This window comes from Gorilla gorilla, chromosome 9 (assembly GCF_029281585.2).
Source record: "Gorilla gorilla gorilla isolate KB3781 chromosome 9, NHGRI_mGorGor1-v2.1_pri, whole genome shotgun sequence".
NCBI lineage: Eukaryota > Metazoa > Chordata > Mammalia > Primates > Hominidae > Gorilla > Gorilla gorilla.
This window is the reverse complement of record NC_073233.2, coordinates 12276212-12291135: the sequence shown is the minus strand read 5'-3', so window position 1 is coordinate 12291135 and position 14924 is coordinate 12276212. Positions and strand designations below refer to the sequence as shown.

Here is a 14924-nt window from a genome sequence, read left to right as displayed (position 1 = left end):
TTATTTCTCACTAGAATATATACATAGAACTTGCATATCTTACCTATTTACTACAACCCCCCATCATAATAATGAGTTTCCTACATGTACCCCCTGAATCTAAAATAAAAGTTGAGAAAAACACAACAAACAATAATAATGTAATTATTTGATTGATATTTTGGAAAGTGAATGTCTTAGTATTGAATCATAATTTCTACTAGAATAATTTGTGATATATTTTCTCTGGATTGTCCTTCTTTCTGATGAAGGGCTTTCTGTTTTTCAGCCTCAATCTCTTCTGTATGTTTTCAGCTTCTAGGATTCTGTTCCTGCTTTGGCTCAAAAGTGAGTTCCTGTTATAATATTCTTCCTACACCTTCCACTATTCTAGATTTGGGTCTAACTTTCTGCCAAGTGGCAACCGCCTTGCACCTCTGCCTTAGATTCTCCATGGCTGTGTACTTTCAAATTGTTGATATTTTTTACTGTTTCTGTTTATTCTAGGTTCAGAGGCTTCACAGTTACCATATATGTTTTAATGTAATTATGTGTTATTTTATGCATTATGTTTGCAGTTGATGTATTATATAAGTTTTACTTGGAACATATCTATATTCTCAAATAGCGGCTTATTTTCTTTTTTCATTATCTTATTTCAAATTAATCAAATTGAGAGATTTATGCTAATCACATCATCTAAATTACTTTCCTTCCTTCATCTCAAATCATTCCTTAACGCACAATCCTGTACTATTTTCTTCATAACATTTTCTAAAATTACCTTACTTTTTGATTACTTATTTATTATGTATTTATTTCCCACCAGAATATATAAATAGACCTTGCATATCTTACCTATTTACTACAACCCCAGCACCATAATAAGGAGTTTCCTACATTAAGTGTGAATGGGTATTTTTGATAAATACATATGGTGTTAAATGTTGAGCTGAAGGGCCACTGCCATCCTCTGTCTGTGTTTTGCGTTGCCTTTTGACCCAGTGACTAGCATCAGCTGGGCCTGCCCTCTCAAATATCTGCTTGCTTTTTCTGGATACAGGAGAAAAAACTTAATTATGAGTAATGTGTGGGAAAATGCAAGGTCTCACCAGCACAATCTGAGTTTCAACATTTTATGAATAACACCTATTTGGTTTGAAGAGACAGCTTTCTCACTCATGTTTTATTTATATATATTTATAATATACTATAACAATCTCACTATTAAACTTTTCATATAAAATACATTTTATTAAAAGAACACAGCAAAAAATAGTTTCAAATACTCAGATCTATGTGTGTGTAAATGATGTAAAGAAAAATTTAATGAATTACAAATAATGTTTATCATTTACCTTCTGATAAACCTTTAATGTATTAATGTCTGTCGATTACTCTAATGCTAATATTCCTTACTTGTCATGAGTAAATACTCATTTACATTCTTCCTTAGGATCTTAAGTTTGACTCTTCTTCAAGTCTGTCACTGTGGGATTTCAGGACCATATGTCTTAAAAACCCAGTAACTAAAACTTCTTTTAAAAATAAATCTTCTCACCTTGGTTTCCAAGATTTAGCACTCATGTTATTGCAGCATTAAAAAAAAAAAATCTTTACTCTCCTCTAAAACCCTGACTTCCTTGGCAAAACATATAAAAAAGAAAAATTATAGCCAAAACAAAATAATATAAATATAACTGTATTATATTATAAGATGTATTTTAAGAATACATATTTTCTAATTAACTTTATTTTCTATCCATATCTGACTTTCAAAGCAAAATTTCTAGAGTAGTACTGATTAATACCATAGTCACTAGCCTCACGTGGCTATTGAATGCTTGGAATCTGGGTAGTCTGAATTAAAATGTATGTTAAGTGTAAAATACTCAGGGTGTTTCAAAGACTTAGTACAGAAAAGGAATGTGCAATATCACATTAATGATTATCTTGTATTTGTTATGTGTTGAAATGATAATATTTTGGATATGTTGGACGAAATAAAATATATTATTAGAACTAATTTTGTCTGTTTCTACTTTTTCAACATGTGTACTAAAAAGTTTAAAATTAAGTATGTGGCTCATATTGCACAGCACAGTTCTAGAGGAAATCCTCACTCATATTACCTATTTTGGTGAGATAAAACCATAGTTAACTTGTTCACCTTGTTTTTCAAATAAATATATGCCGATATTGTTTTGACATTGTTTATAAATGTCTAAAAATTACATATAAGTGAAGCAAAACAGATTTTTCAGGCAAATACTTTTAAAATATGAACTTTTTACCATGTTCTTTGGGAAGACAAGACTTATGGAAAATTTTCTTAATCTCAGGGAGGTATGTACTCTAAATCCCTCAATATGTCCTTTTCCTGGCACCCAAGGTGATCTTCTAACAGCTTACTGTAGACATCTGGATTTGTCATACAAACGATGTGATCTTGAAAATAACTAGTCCTCAAAGTTTTGGTGTTTTGATAAGTATATGTTAATATAGCATATTGTTAAAACTTTCAGATTTTTAATATTTCCTAAGAGGTGGTAGCTTAAATTTACCTTACAAGCATGTTATATCTTTATAATTGTAAGATTCTTCCATAGGTATACGGTTATTCACATTTCAAGTCAAGCCATTTTTCTTATGTTGAAATGTATGAGAATGAGATTTTAGAGAGTCCTTCTTCTTTGAGTAATAAAGAAAAAGGTGTATCTACTTGGATCTTAACAGATGGCTTTTCACTTTTGAGAAATTTCTAATTAAATTATTGATTATATGCTTTTAACTATTGCTTCTTATATGTGGTATATGCTTATTTTTCAATCAGTAGGTTTCAATTCCAGGATATCCAGGAATTAAATACTAATTTATCATTTTTTTTGCAAGATGGAGAAGAGAAATGAACGGAGAGAGCTCTGCAGAATTCTGCTTGAGTAGGACAGGGCTTAATCTCAGATGCTTTCAGTTAAATTTAAAACATTCGGACATTTGGGACAGTCTTGGTATTAGATACTTGAGAAATTTTCCTTGTATGGTCAAAACAAAGTAACACATACTTGTAAGTTGTTACTGAAGCACAGAATCTTGTATTTAGAAGAATATTCTAAAACAAATCGCTCACTATTATCAGGTATTGGATGAATAATGGGAAACACAGTGAATTCTCTTATTTGATTTCTTCCCAGGCGGGACACAACTTTTATGCTGTGGGTATGTATGTGTGTGCATGTGTGTGTGTGGCTGTGCAAGGCCTACTGCCCAGGCCTTCTCTTTATCTAACGCTTCCTTACAGGACCAAGTGTCTTACTGCCCATACATGTCTTTTATTCCATTCCTCACTGCTCTACAGTTTAGAAGAATGTGTTCTGGAGTGCATATTTGTATTTTTCCTACCCAAACTTTGAGGTCCTCAAATCAACAACAATATTCTTTTTATTTTTGTTTCTTAATAGCTAACATAATTCACAGGACACCATGTGCGCTTAGAAGCTGTCCAATTAATGAGAAAATAATGTTCAGGAAAAGTATTTTAGGTGTCAATATTGTTGCTAGATTATATGCTCTAATACCAGCAATCTTTTGACTCATTAATAAAGCTTTGTTTGCATATCAAAACCTGTGATATATTGGATCTGAAAGATAAATGTTCTAAGCACAGACACATTGGGGAGGAGGATTCAAGAATCTCATATATCCAATAAAACTCATTGATAATTGTTACTCATGAGGAATCAAGGCAAAACCCTTGCCCTCTTGCAATGCACATTACAAAAATTTACTTGTCTTCCAGAGAAAGAGAAGGAGAGGGGGAGAGAGGAGGTGAGGGGAGAAAGAGAACTAGAGAAAGGCAATGATGTGGCTGAAGGGTGAGAGAAAAAGACCTACTTACAGACCAGTAGCAACTTTCCACCACTGAGGACTGAAATTTCAACTACTGTGTTTTTTTCTCCAATGTATTCCCTTTTCTGAAAATAAGAATAAAAGGACATTACACATAACAGACACAACAAAATAACCGCAGTTGTATTTTTAATGATACAAAATTCATGACATATTGAGTTGTGTGTTCAGAAACATAAATTTTTCACTTTAAAATCTGCTTTAAGGAATGTCAGTGTTTTGGACAAAATATGATTATAAGCATGGAATAAAATGAGAGAGGGCCAAGAATATTTCTGAGAAAAGGGTGAAAAGGAAGATAGACTTAAATTAAAACCGATGTTTTTGAAAAGCACACACAATATCTAGTGTACCCAGTTTGAGGTTATAAGTCACAGATATGAATTTCAGCCCACTCACTCATTAAGTGATTAATAAATTATCTTATTTTAGATATTCAGAGATCCAGTTGTCCTTGTTAGCACCCTTTCTTCAACAACCTCTGCATTCCCTGCTTAATTTCTTGGGTTCTCACCCCATAAACGATGGGGTTAAGGGCTGCAGGAATGACATGGTGGAGAACATTGAGCAAGACCGGCACATCAGGGGAGACTTTCTTCTTAGCCACATGTGTGAGGACAAAAACCAGAAGGATGGTGCTGAAGAAGAGGATAAGCATGAAGTGGGAGCCACATGTGCTTAGGGCCTTTGCCACAGCACCCTCTGCCTTGAGTCTCAGCACAGCTCGCAGAATGAAGGTGTAGGAGAGGAAGATAAGGATGAGGTCAGATCCTAGCAGAGTCCAGCCTCCAGCAAATTGGTAAAGGTGATTGATGGTGACATCATCGCAGGAGAGTCTGGAAACAGATATATTGGCACAGATGCAGTTCTCAATGACATTTCTTCCACAATAACGGAGTTGTGCTGAAAGGATGGGGATGGGCAGAGTCATAAGCACATTTCTGGTCAAAATAAACATGGCAGCCTTGACTACAAAGTGATCAGTGATGATTGATGGATATCTCAGTGGGTGGCAGATGGCTACATAACGATCATAGGCCATGACCATGAATGTGCAAGACTCCATGGCTAGGAAACAATTCATGATGTACATCTGGAGGAAGCAGGCAGGGAAGCTGATGGGCCTGAGGTCAAACCAGAAGATGGTCAGGACCTTGGGGATGACAGTGAGGCAGAGCACGATGTCCAGCAGGGAGAGGAGGCTGAGCAGGTAGTACAGGGGCTGGTGCAGAGAGGCCTCCAGCCAGATGGTCATCAGGAGGGTGGTGTTGGCACCTATGGCCAAGAGGAAAAGGAGGCTGAGGGGCAGGGACAGCCAGTGCTGCCAGCTGGGGGATCTGACAAAACAATTCAAGAGGAAGTCTGAAGCTTCAGTGGAGAGGGTGTCATTTCGGTGTGTTGTCATATTTTCCCATATATTTTACTGCTTTCTTTCAGTGATCTGGAAAATTATGATTACAAATTAGCTGCGGATTCTTGATACACAAAGATAGCACAATTTGTTTGTCATAGGTACAACTTGTGGTTTCTGGCAGGTTATGTAGAGCCAAGCGAATTCATCTGTTTATCCTCAGTGTCATGTCACTGGGGTATTCCTATCACTTTAAACAGTACAGCTGTCTGAGGTGACATGATTCCTCTATACATGTTTACTTTATTCAATGTCCATTTTCAATAGAATTGTTTTTTGTAGAGAAACTAAAAAGGAGAAAACACTTAGGAAACAACCTTAGTGTGACAGGTGAGACTCTAAATTTCTACCCATAGGTTTCTTCTTCACAATTTTCTTTTTAATGTACACATAGCCTACCATATCTACAAGTTGACTATCGCAATATGCTCAAATAAATAGCAGAGCCTGGCACAAGGAAGGGACTCAGATAAATGTCCCTAGTCCCCATGTCCCCATGACATCCTTATTCTAACCTTTCTGCTGCACTTATTTTGCTTAGAGATTTTTTAAATCATACATCTAAAATAAATTTAGTTAACTTGTATTTTGTCTAAAAATTCATTTTTATTTAGTAGGCATAGATTCCACCAAATAATTGCCTTAATATCTCTCTACTTTTTAGATGTTCATATTTTTAGGCTTCCTAACTTTTGGGAGAAACAGCTTTAAAAGGAGAGTGGGCACTTCCACATAGCTAACAGGGAGAAATGCTTGTCATTAGACATGATGAAAAATTGGTTCTTCTTATTGTAATTGTGTGAGGGTGACGAAGTTCACCTTTAAAGTCCTTCTGTCTCCTTCCAGTTTCCTTTTCCATCTTGACTGTAATGATATAGCTACACATTTCCCTCTCTCCTAACAGTAGTTCAATGTTGCCATTATTCCCTTATCATTTAACCCTTTTCCCTGGCATTCTGTTAGGTACCAGCATCACAAAATTTAATAAGAAACTGTCCTTATTTTTACTAAAACAAACCTATAACTACTCTGGGAGATGATGGGTGTAACGAGAATGAATGATACGAGCAATGTCAGAGATATGCACAAATTATTAGGAGACTGCAGAGGAGAGTTGAGTGTGACATAGGGGATAGGCTGGAAAAAAGTCATTATAAATAGGGTGATGTGGTACCCACATTTACATTAAAGGTAAAGGATTCTAAGATTCCCCTCCCCTGCATTGTGAAAGACAGCCCATAGAAAGAACACTGTAGCTTGGCAAGGGTGTAGGTCAGGTCTTCTGGGGGCCCTCCAAATCATGCAGTTTTATTGTGCATATTTCTGTCTACTGGGACAGAGGTTTCTGTTCAGATGTTATTTTGTAGGTTTAAAAATTCCTTTTCATCACTTCTCAGCCTTTTGGCTAAGATCAAGTGTGTGAAATTCCTTTTCATCAAATGTTTAAGAAATGCCCTGTTTCTCACACTTTGGCTCACTAATATAACAAAATTATATGGTTATTTTTGTCATTCTTTCTACTTGCTGGGAACTGTGCTCTGTTTTAGCACTTTATTCCATTTAGTTATTCAACATTCTGTGAAATATGTTTCATTATCACCACTTACAAACAAGGGAAGTGATATTTCAAAATCCAGGTTCTTAACTGCCCATATGTTATTATTCTAATCCTAATCTTACCTAATATAGAGGTTGGGTTGGATTAATTTCTAGGGTTCCTTCAGACCCAACAAATAATTCTTTTTTTTTTTTTTTTTTAGATGGGGTCTAGCTCTGTTGCCAGGCTGGAGTGCAATGGCGCGATCTCTGCTCACTGCAACCTCCGCCTCCCAGGTTCAAGCGATTCTCCCGCCTCAGCCTCCAGAGTAGCTGGGATTACAGGCACACGCCACCACACCCAGTTAATTTTGTTTGTTTCTGTGGTTGTAGTAGAGATGGGGTTTCACCATGTTGGCCAGGATGGTCTCGATCTCCTGACCTCGAGATCCACCCACCTCAGCCTCTCAAAGTGCTGGGATTACAGGTGTGAGCCACCGTGCCCGGCCAAACCCAATAAATAATTCTATTATACGTATTTACCCCACTGATCCTATAAAAAAGAAAACAAACTTTACCCAAAACACAATTGATAGTTTTAAGAATTGAATCTGTCAGAGGAAAAAAGTTTTGGGGTAGGGACAGGGTGACAAGGAAGGAAGTTATAATAAAACTGTGAACTCCAAACTGTATGATATTTTCCTACTGATGGAAACATACTTTTTGGAAGAGGTTCAGGTAGGCTTTTTGTTTTCAGTTGTCTTTCCTATTCCCCAAAAGCAGTTCCAGTCCTTGCTCAACTGGGTCCTGTCAGATTCTCCTCATCAGAAAGACCCTGTTAGTAACTGTGGCTGCTGTCAGTGGAGGGAGGACGGGCATTCCTCCAGGGATCCTCTCTTCACTCCTCTTGATCCACTGATTCCCCATGTAGTCTGCCAGGCATGGCCCTTCACCTCATATATAGAAGAGATTTAGATATTCTCCCAATTCTTTTCTCCTGCAAATAATAGGGTATATTAGTAATGACTTTGGTAAGTTCAAAATGAATTTTAAACATACCGTTTCATTTGTGATTCATAATACTTTGAAGTAGGTAGGGTAAGTTGATTATTTTAGCAATTATCTTTCACGTAGGCAAATCATATTTTAGTGGTTTTACATGTCTTCCTACAGTTTCTCAGGGTTCAACTGTGGAGAAAATAAAAGTCTAAATAATTCATTCAGGTCCAAGCCAGTGAAAATAGGAATACGCCTGTGCCCTGTGTCACCATAGTGATGCATAAATGTTTATGTTATTTGGGATTTTGTTTTATATATTTTGTAGGTTTTTCTTTTCCACCCACACTCTCCATACACATACAATTCTAAGGGCTGTTTTTCAGCAGTCTGGAGATTCTCCCTCTTCCTTCCTCTTGCAACTCCGACTCCTGCTTCCCACAGCTCATAGGCTCCAATTCCCTCCTTATTCCCCTTTTGTATTGTGTCTTTTATTGTATTCCTGGTTTTGAGTCTTAAGGAACAACCCCTTCAAGGTTAAATAAAGATTATAAAATCATTCTCTACGCACTTCATACCTGCCACCCTCCAATCTTACTTTCTCTTTTCTAATATTTTTGCCATTTTCCTTGATAGAGTGGCTCACTGAGAGTAAGACATACTGGAATTATAGGAGGTCCTCAAGATAATAACCCCTAGAACAAAACTTCCAGCCTCGAGTTGGTGACTAACGACCCTTCTTCATGCCCTGGGCACTATGTTCATTCGCTTCTTTTCCTTCTCTGTCTTTGAATACATTAACTTGTAAGTGTGGAACAAAAACCAGTAAGACCTTCTAAGCCTAGAACTTGGCATAATTGACCCAACCCCAATTAACTTTGCACCCACAGCAAGTACAACTACAGGCTGTTAAATTCCACATATTCCCTTTAAACACTATCGTCTGCATTACTTTCTTGTCATTTATTCCTTTGCTCATTGCATCCTCTGATCCTACTTTCTGCAAAATTTTTACAGTTAAAAATCACAGCCTCTTGGTTAGTTGTATTCTCAGGTATTTTATTCTTTTTGTGGCACTTGTAACTAGGATTGCATTCTTGATTCAGCTCTTAGCTTGAACTTTATTGGTGTACAGAAATGCTACTAAGTTTTGTACATTGATTTTGTATCCTGGATCTTTATTGAAGTCCTTTATCTGTTCTAGGAGCCTTTTGCAGTGTATGAAGGGGACTTAAACTTCAGTAATGTTTTATTTTATTTAAAAAAACCTGAAGCAAATAAGGTGGTTATTTTTTTTTTTTTAAAGAAAAATCACAGCCCCAAATCTTACCTTTCCAAGTAGCTTTTCTTCTCCAGGGGTCACAAAGGACTCCTAGAAGGAATTAAATGTTTCGTGCTTGGAAGTAGAGAAAATCTTGAAATGACCTTTGCAGGGTAGAGCCAAATGGAAGATCTGGTGACTTAGGCATGAGTATCCATAGAGAAGCCTAGAGGAAATAGTATATTTTCTGTCTCTTGAAGAGCTTTGGGATAATTATTTTTAGCACTAAGATGAAATTTCTGAGGATTACATAGGAGGATTATTTTATTTTTCTAACTCACTGAGTTTTCCTTTTTCCTTCTATTTTCTCTAATGTTTCTGCATGTTTTTCAATCATTCAACAAGCATCAATAAAGTACTCATCCCTAGAAGTAAAGCATCTGGAAACACATTTGCTCCTTTTCTCCTTTCATTATTCAATCTTGGTTTGTAATCAAAACCTGCCAATGGCACACTAGGGCTTAGGAACTGGAGCTAATGGTTTCCAGTTCCAGCCAGGAACAAGATGAGAAAGCCAAAGAAGTTGAAGCTCAAAGACTAAAGGAGAGACCATCAGCCTAGGCTTTCCCAGGGTGCAAGATAGGCCCACAGAATAGTGCCAAAGAAACCCTGTTTTAAAAAGTAAAAGAGTTGCTAGGGTTCTATCTTGGTAAAATTCAGGCAGGCCTGTAAGATACCTCTGTCAGGTGTAGTTTCAGATATTATTCAGTGCATCTAGTGACAGGTAGCTAGCTGCTCTTCTGGGCATAGTTTTCTGTTCTTGTCAGAAGTAGATTTTAGCAATTTTGATCAGAAATATTTTGAACTACTTCCTGACTTCCACTGGTCCTGAACTGTGGTCTTTGTCTTCAACCTCTGAAGTTATAGAAACTAATGTAATTCTAACTTTATAATTCAGACATTGGTAGGCATATTCTTTGTTTTCAAGCCACTAAATTTCCATATTCAGAGTTGAAAACTCCAAATTTTCTTAACTTGGCTCCAAATTATGCACTTTTTAGCTCTCATACTGCCTGTTAATCTTCTATAGACAAATTGCAACTTTCCTGCATTTCTGCTACCACCAAGCACCCAGAGGATGGCAAAAGAGAGAAGGTCCCAGAGCACATAAGCCTCTTTACCTGAGACAGGGTGCAGTCTTTATTTATTTCCTTCTCAGACTACTTCAGCAGTATTGACCCAGGAATGGAAAAGAGCACAGATAGGGACGGAAGACAGAGATCTCTCTAGTCTTCTGGCTAATCTTGGTATAGCCACCATTAACATCCTCTAGCCAGACTCACAGAAAATGTGAAGCATGGGGTTTGGCTCCATTAATATTGGAGCTCTTGTTAGTTCCAGAAGTATCTGGGGCAGTTATAATTGTAGTGCCTCAGAAACTCTGACCTCTGGGAACTTCTTAATCCCTCTTCCCTTAGGACCAAAAAGTCCTCCTGGGAAAAACAGGCAGTTAGATGGGAGAAGAAAATTATTCTCTTTCTTTCTGTGACAAAAAACCCCCGGTAATCCAGTGCTACATTGACTGCTTGTCCTGTAGGCAGTAAGTACATCTCCTGGGTACAGGGATCTTATGTTCACATCCATCTGTGTTCATATTCATCTGCCTATGCACACTGAGCAGCTTCTGTGGATCCAATAAGTGAACGGAAATTTTAGTGGGCTTCCTGCTTGTTTTGTTTGATAGGCACTGCCCAAACCATGCTATTGAATGGATTGGTGTTAATCTATCATGACTTTTATGAAGGTATTATGATAAAAATGCAAGAGAAAACTGAACAAAATCTTACTGAGAAAATGCAATGTGATATTCAGAGAAAAAAGACCTATAATAATTTTTTTTGTGGTGAGAGGTTTAAAAATGGAATTTATAAATAACCCAATATTAGTTAGCAACCATGTTTTTCCTTTAGGTTTTATTTTCATTTTGAACCTTATATGAATTATTCACACTTATCAACTAATGGAAACAAGCATCATAAGTTTCTTCAAGGCTTTTGCTTTATTTCTTTTCCTGTATTTTCCAACATTCCTCCTATTTCCCTTCCCTTTAGAAAAGTGAAAACTCCAGTGGATTTAAAATATATCTTTCTAATTAATTTTCAGTATGCTTACACAGGGATATACTTAATTTATGAAAAAATTCTTTTAAAATTGAATTTATATAACTGTCACTGGGTTGTAAATCTAATGTTATTCTTTTTCTATCAATGCTGTATCTTAAAATTTATACATGTTGCTATGTGTAAGTTGACTTTATTATTTTTGACTGCTGTTCACTACTAGGAAAGACCATTTGAGAATTTTACCCAATGCCTTATGAATTATAATGCTTTCCTTTCTCGACGGTGGAAACAGATACTATTTCAGGCCCTGTGTGTTGATTGGATACTGTTCTCACTAATTCTTTTAGGTGCCCTCCTCCCTTCCTCCACCTTGGTTAGCGTCCTCATCTGCACACATTCATTCATTACTTGAGGAAGATCCTCTGTAAGTTTTCAGGCTTCTCTCTGTGTGCAGCTTTCTTTTCTCCAGTATTCTTTCCTGCGAGCTTTAGCGGCTTTGGTCTTTCTGTACTCCAATTACATCTCCTCAACTTAGGGACTCCACTGAGTTCCATTTGGTCTTTCTTCCCTGCACTGCAGCCTGGAAACTCTTTGAAGACAAAAAACTGGGGCAGTTGTAGGGCCTGCCTCATTTGTTTCACATATTTCAGGGATTACTGTCCTTACTTGCCTGATGTCTACTGTCTTGAAACTCATTGTTTACTATATTTTATTCCACTTTTGGTTTGTTTTGTTTTAGGTCAGTTAGGAAAGCAAATTCAGTCCCTTTCATCACATCTTGGCTAGAAGCTGAATAATATGAGAATTTTTAGAGTAATTTAATTCACCTCATCAGTATTTGTTGTAGCTGATCTCAAAAGATGCCCGCCGCCAATGTAGCATGCTAGTGAGGAATCAATACTTTGTATGATCCCCTTATTTTCAATCTGAGATGAGTCTTGGATTCACTTTTGATTAAAAGAATGTGTTGGAAGTGAAACTGCTTGAATTCTGAGACAAGCTCCTAAGAGGCCTTGTAGCTTCTACCAGCATCTCTTAGTTAAGTTGTTTAGGGGGATATCTGACTGCACTGAGACAGTTTTGCTGTGATGAAGCCCCAGTTAGCTATATGGAAAAGACTCACAAAGAGAGGCCTATGCTCAGTCATGCTGTGATGTTTGAACCATCTCAGACATGTGAGTAAAAAAGTTATATTGGACATCCCAGCTGCAGTACATGTCACACGAGTTAGAACCAAGAAATTCAGCTGACAGCTACATGGTACAGCGTAGCTGTCACGGTCACATCCAGTAATTCAATCCATCCCAGCTCATGACCCAGTCACTGTTGTGCAGACAAGATTTCCCCACTGTTCCCTTTCTGAATTCACAATGCACAAATTCATTAGTATAATAAATGCTTATTTTTAGATGACACCAACAGATAACCAGAATAGAAATCAACAGTCAGATCCTGTTAGGCCTTGGAAAGCAGGGCCCTGGCCCTGGTCTCTGACACCTTATGGGGTCCAAGATTTGGAGGATTTAGCTTATCACAGAAGCAAGAAATTATTAAGATTGAAACGGAAACATATGGCATGAAAATAATTATGAAAGACTTGCACAAACAAGTTACATATTTTCTATTGAATAGGCTTTGACAATGTTGGAGTATACCTAAATTAAGCTAACTTGTTGTCTTGGATTTGATGGAATCATTCTGAAATCGAACAGCCCCTATTCCTACTGTATGATATGGGCATCTGACCCAGAGAAGACCAGGTCTCCTAGGCTGTGAAGGGAAGAGCAGGTGCGTAAGGCTGTGAGCCAGAGGACCCAGAGAATCCCAAGAACACCTGAGCAGGGAAAAGAACAGGATATAGACTTCTCACAGTGACCACTTCAAGTCAGATGCTGAAAGGGCCAAATGCTACTTAGTGGTGCTCAGTGAAGTATAAATCTGTCTTGTTCACCAAATGAGCCCTTGGGACTAGGCCAAGACTGCCTCCCAAGAGAGGCAGGACCACGTTCCTACATTCTAGTCATGTGAGCTATCTCAGGGATACCTGGGGCCACGTGGAAATCAGGTCTAGAATGGTGGGATCAGGAGCCCAGGTGATCTCAGCCTGACCTTCCAGCCTCATCATCCTCATTTCATTCCCCTCCCAGGCAATCTGGTCTAAGGCACTCAGAAATGTATTTCTCAAGCTCGTTCCCACAACCTGCCTGCATGGTTAAGACATGGTCTGACCCCGTCCCTGTTTGGTTTTGCTCAGTCTATACCTTGGACACATTCCTTAACCACAATGCGTTGATAAAATTTAATCAGAGAGACCATACCTCATAGGTGTGTCCTGCGTCTAGAATGGAATATGCTATCAATCAGTGCGGCCAGTAATTATTCATCACCAGGAGAAAGAAATTCCTGGCCTTTACTTTGTTGGACCCCAGCCCCATGTCTCAAGACATCACCTGTGCGCCGTGGCAGGTCTCCGTGCTGTAAGCACCTGAATCACAGGAACTAAAGGCAGGGAGAAAAAGAAGGACAGATGGGCAAAAATCTGTGCCATTGAAGAGGAAACCTAAGACCGCCGAAGAGGAGAACTGCGTTGTTAGACTCCTGGCAGACTCGAGAGCCCGAGACTAACCAAACCGGTGACCAGGGCCCAGCGGCGTAGGCTGCGGGCTGTTCTCCTGAGCTTCCGGTAGTCTCCCCGCAGCTGAGGTCCGGGCCGGGTCAGGGCGCTAGCTGGTTACCATGGACACGGCGAGCGGACGCACACCAATCAGAAGACTGCGTTCCTTGCCCCTTTAAATACACACAGCCCAAAGCAATTTACTCCGTTCTGCTGGAACACAAACGCGCTTCTCAGTTTCTCTGGAGGAACTTGGTTGGCGAAGAGCTTGGCGCTTCTTGTAAACCTTGTCCCGCCGGACAAAGACTTGTGAAGGAACACGGAGTGCCACCAGGACTCCGTGGCCCTCCCCGCCTCTCTCTCCTTTTTCCCTTCATGGCGGTGAAGCTGTGGACGCTTCTCTTCAGGAGGTGAGCTCCAGATGAGACGCCACATCCCAGCGGAGTCCCGGAAGGGTCACCCCGGTAAGTGAAAGGCAATGGAAGGGCACCGTGGATCAATAAGGCCGAGAGGCGAGACAAAGAGGGCAAAAATCTTCTTTATTGAGCTCTCGGGCGAGGTTCACTGGTCCGCAGGGGGAAGGCCAGGGAAGTCACGCTGTGCCAAAGGTGTAGCGCATTTATATAGATGAGTGACGTGCCTTAGTGACCTGCTTTAGTGGGCATGCGTGTTCACTGAGGCAGCGGGAACAAGAAAGGTGAACCCGGAAATGCTGAGTCAGGGTATCCGAGGTGGCTGTCCGGATGGCGGGAATAAATGGTGGGAACAGGCGAAAATGCCAAGTCAGGGTAGCCAAGATGGCTGCTGGGATGGCGGGAACTGGCGAATCCGGGAATGCTGAGTCGGGCAGCCAAGATGGCTGTGATCTTGGGGTCTTCACCGGGATCCAATCAGTCCAACCTCTTTTTGGTTATAGAAGAGGGTCGACAAATTCGTCTGGCTACTTCCTGCTGTTAAGGGGCGTGGTTGGGGAGGGGGCCTAAATCAGAGGTTGGCAGTTGGACATAAGGGTGAAGTAGCATCTGGTTGAAAGTGACCCTGGTGATTTCTTGTATCCGCTGGCGGAGAAACTGTACTAGGATTGGGGCAAAACACAGT

General features: G+C 39.1%; 2 protein-coding genes across 8 annotated transcripts in view; one reads left to right on the top strand and one right to left on the bottom strand.

The window, feature by feature from the left end:
- Window positions 1–1286: 1286 nt before the first annotated feature.
- On the bottom strand, window positions 1287–13907 carry OR56A3 (olfactory receptor family 56 subfamily A member 3). Of its 3 annotated transcripts, none has more exons than XM_063710629.1 (4): window positions 13663–13907; window positions 9159–9315; window positions 7553–7829; window positions 4178–5326 (listed from the first exon to the last, which is right to left on the bottom strand). In XM_063710629.1, exon 4 carries the CDS (start codon window positions 5288–5290, stop codon window positions 4343–4345), a length of 948 nt encoding a protein of 315 aa, XP_063566699.1. In that variant the 5' UTR covers window positions 5291–5326; window positions 7553–7829; window positions 9159–9315; window positions 13663–13907; the 3' UTR covers window positions 4178–4342. The 3 variants fall into 3 exon arrangements, with proteins under 3 accessions (XP_055211275.1, XP_063566699.1, XP_004050619.1); XM_004050571.4 differs by having other exon boundaries at window positions 13531–13876; XM_055355300.2 differs by lacking the exons at window positions 9159–9315; window positions 13663–13907 and adding an exon at window positions 10271–10394 and having other exon boundaries at window positions 1287–5326.
- LOC101136052 (olfactory receptor 52E6) overlaps window positions 13888–14924 on the top strand; it is a 100277-nt gene continuing 99240 nt past the window's right edge. For all 5 annotated transcript variants that reach the window (XR_010135353.1, XR_008669549.2, XR_008669550.2 and 2 more), the window contains exon 1: window positions 13888–14290. The gene's annotated coding sequence lies outside the window, so the exon portion shown is untranslated. The remainder of the gene's footprint in view (window positions 14291–14924) is intronic.

What these genes read in the sequence shown, in the direction of transcription:
- OR56A3 (XM_063710629.1), bottom strand. Translation starts at nt 5,290, where the DNA reads ATGACAACACACCGAAATGACACCCTCTCCACTGAAGCTTCAGACTTC.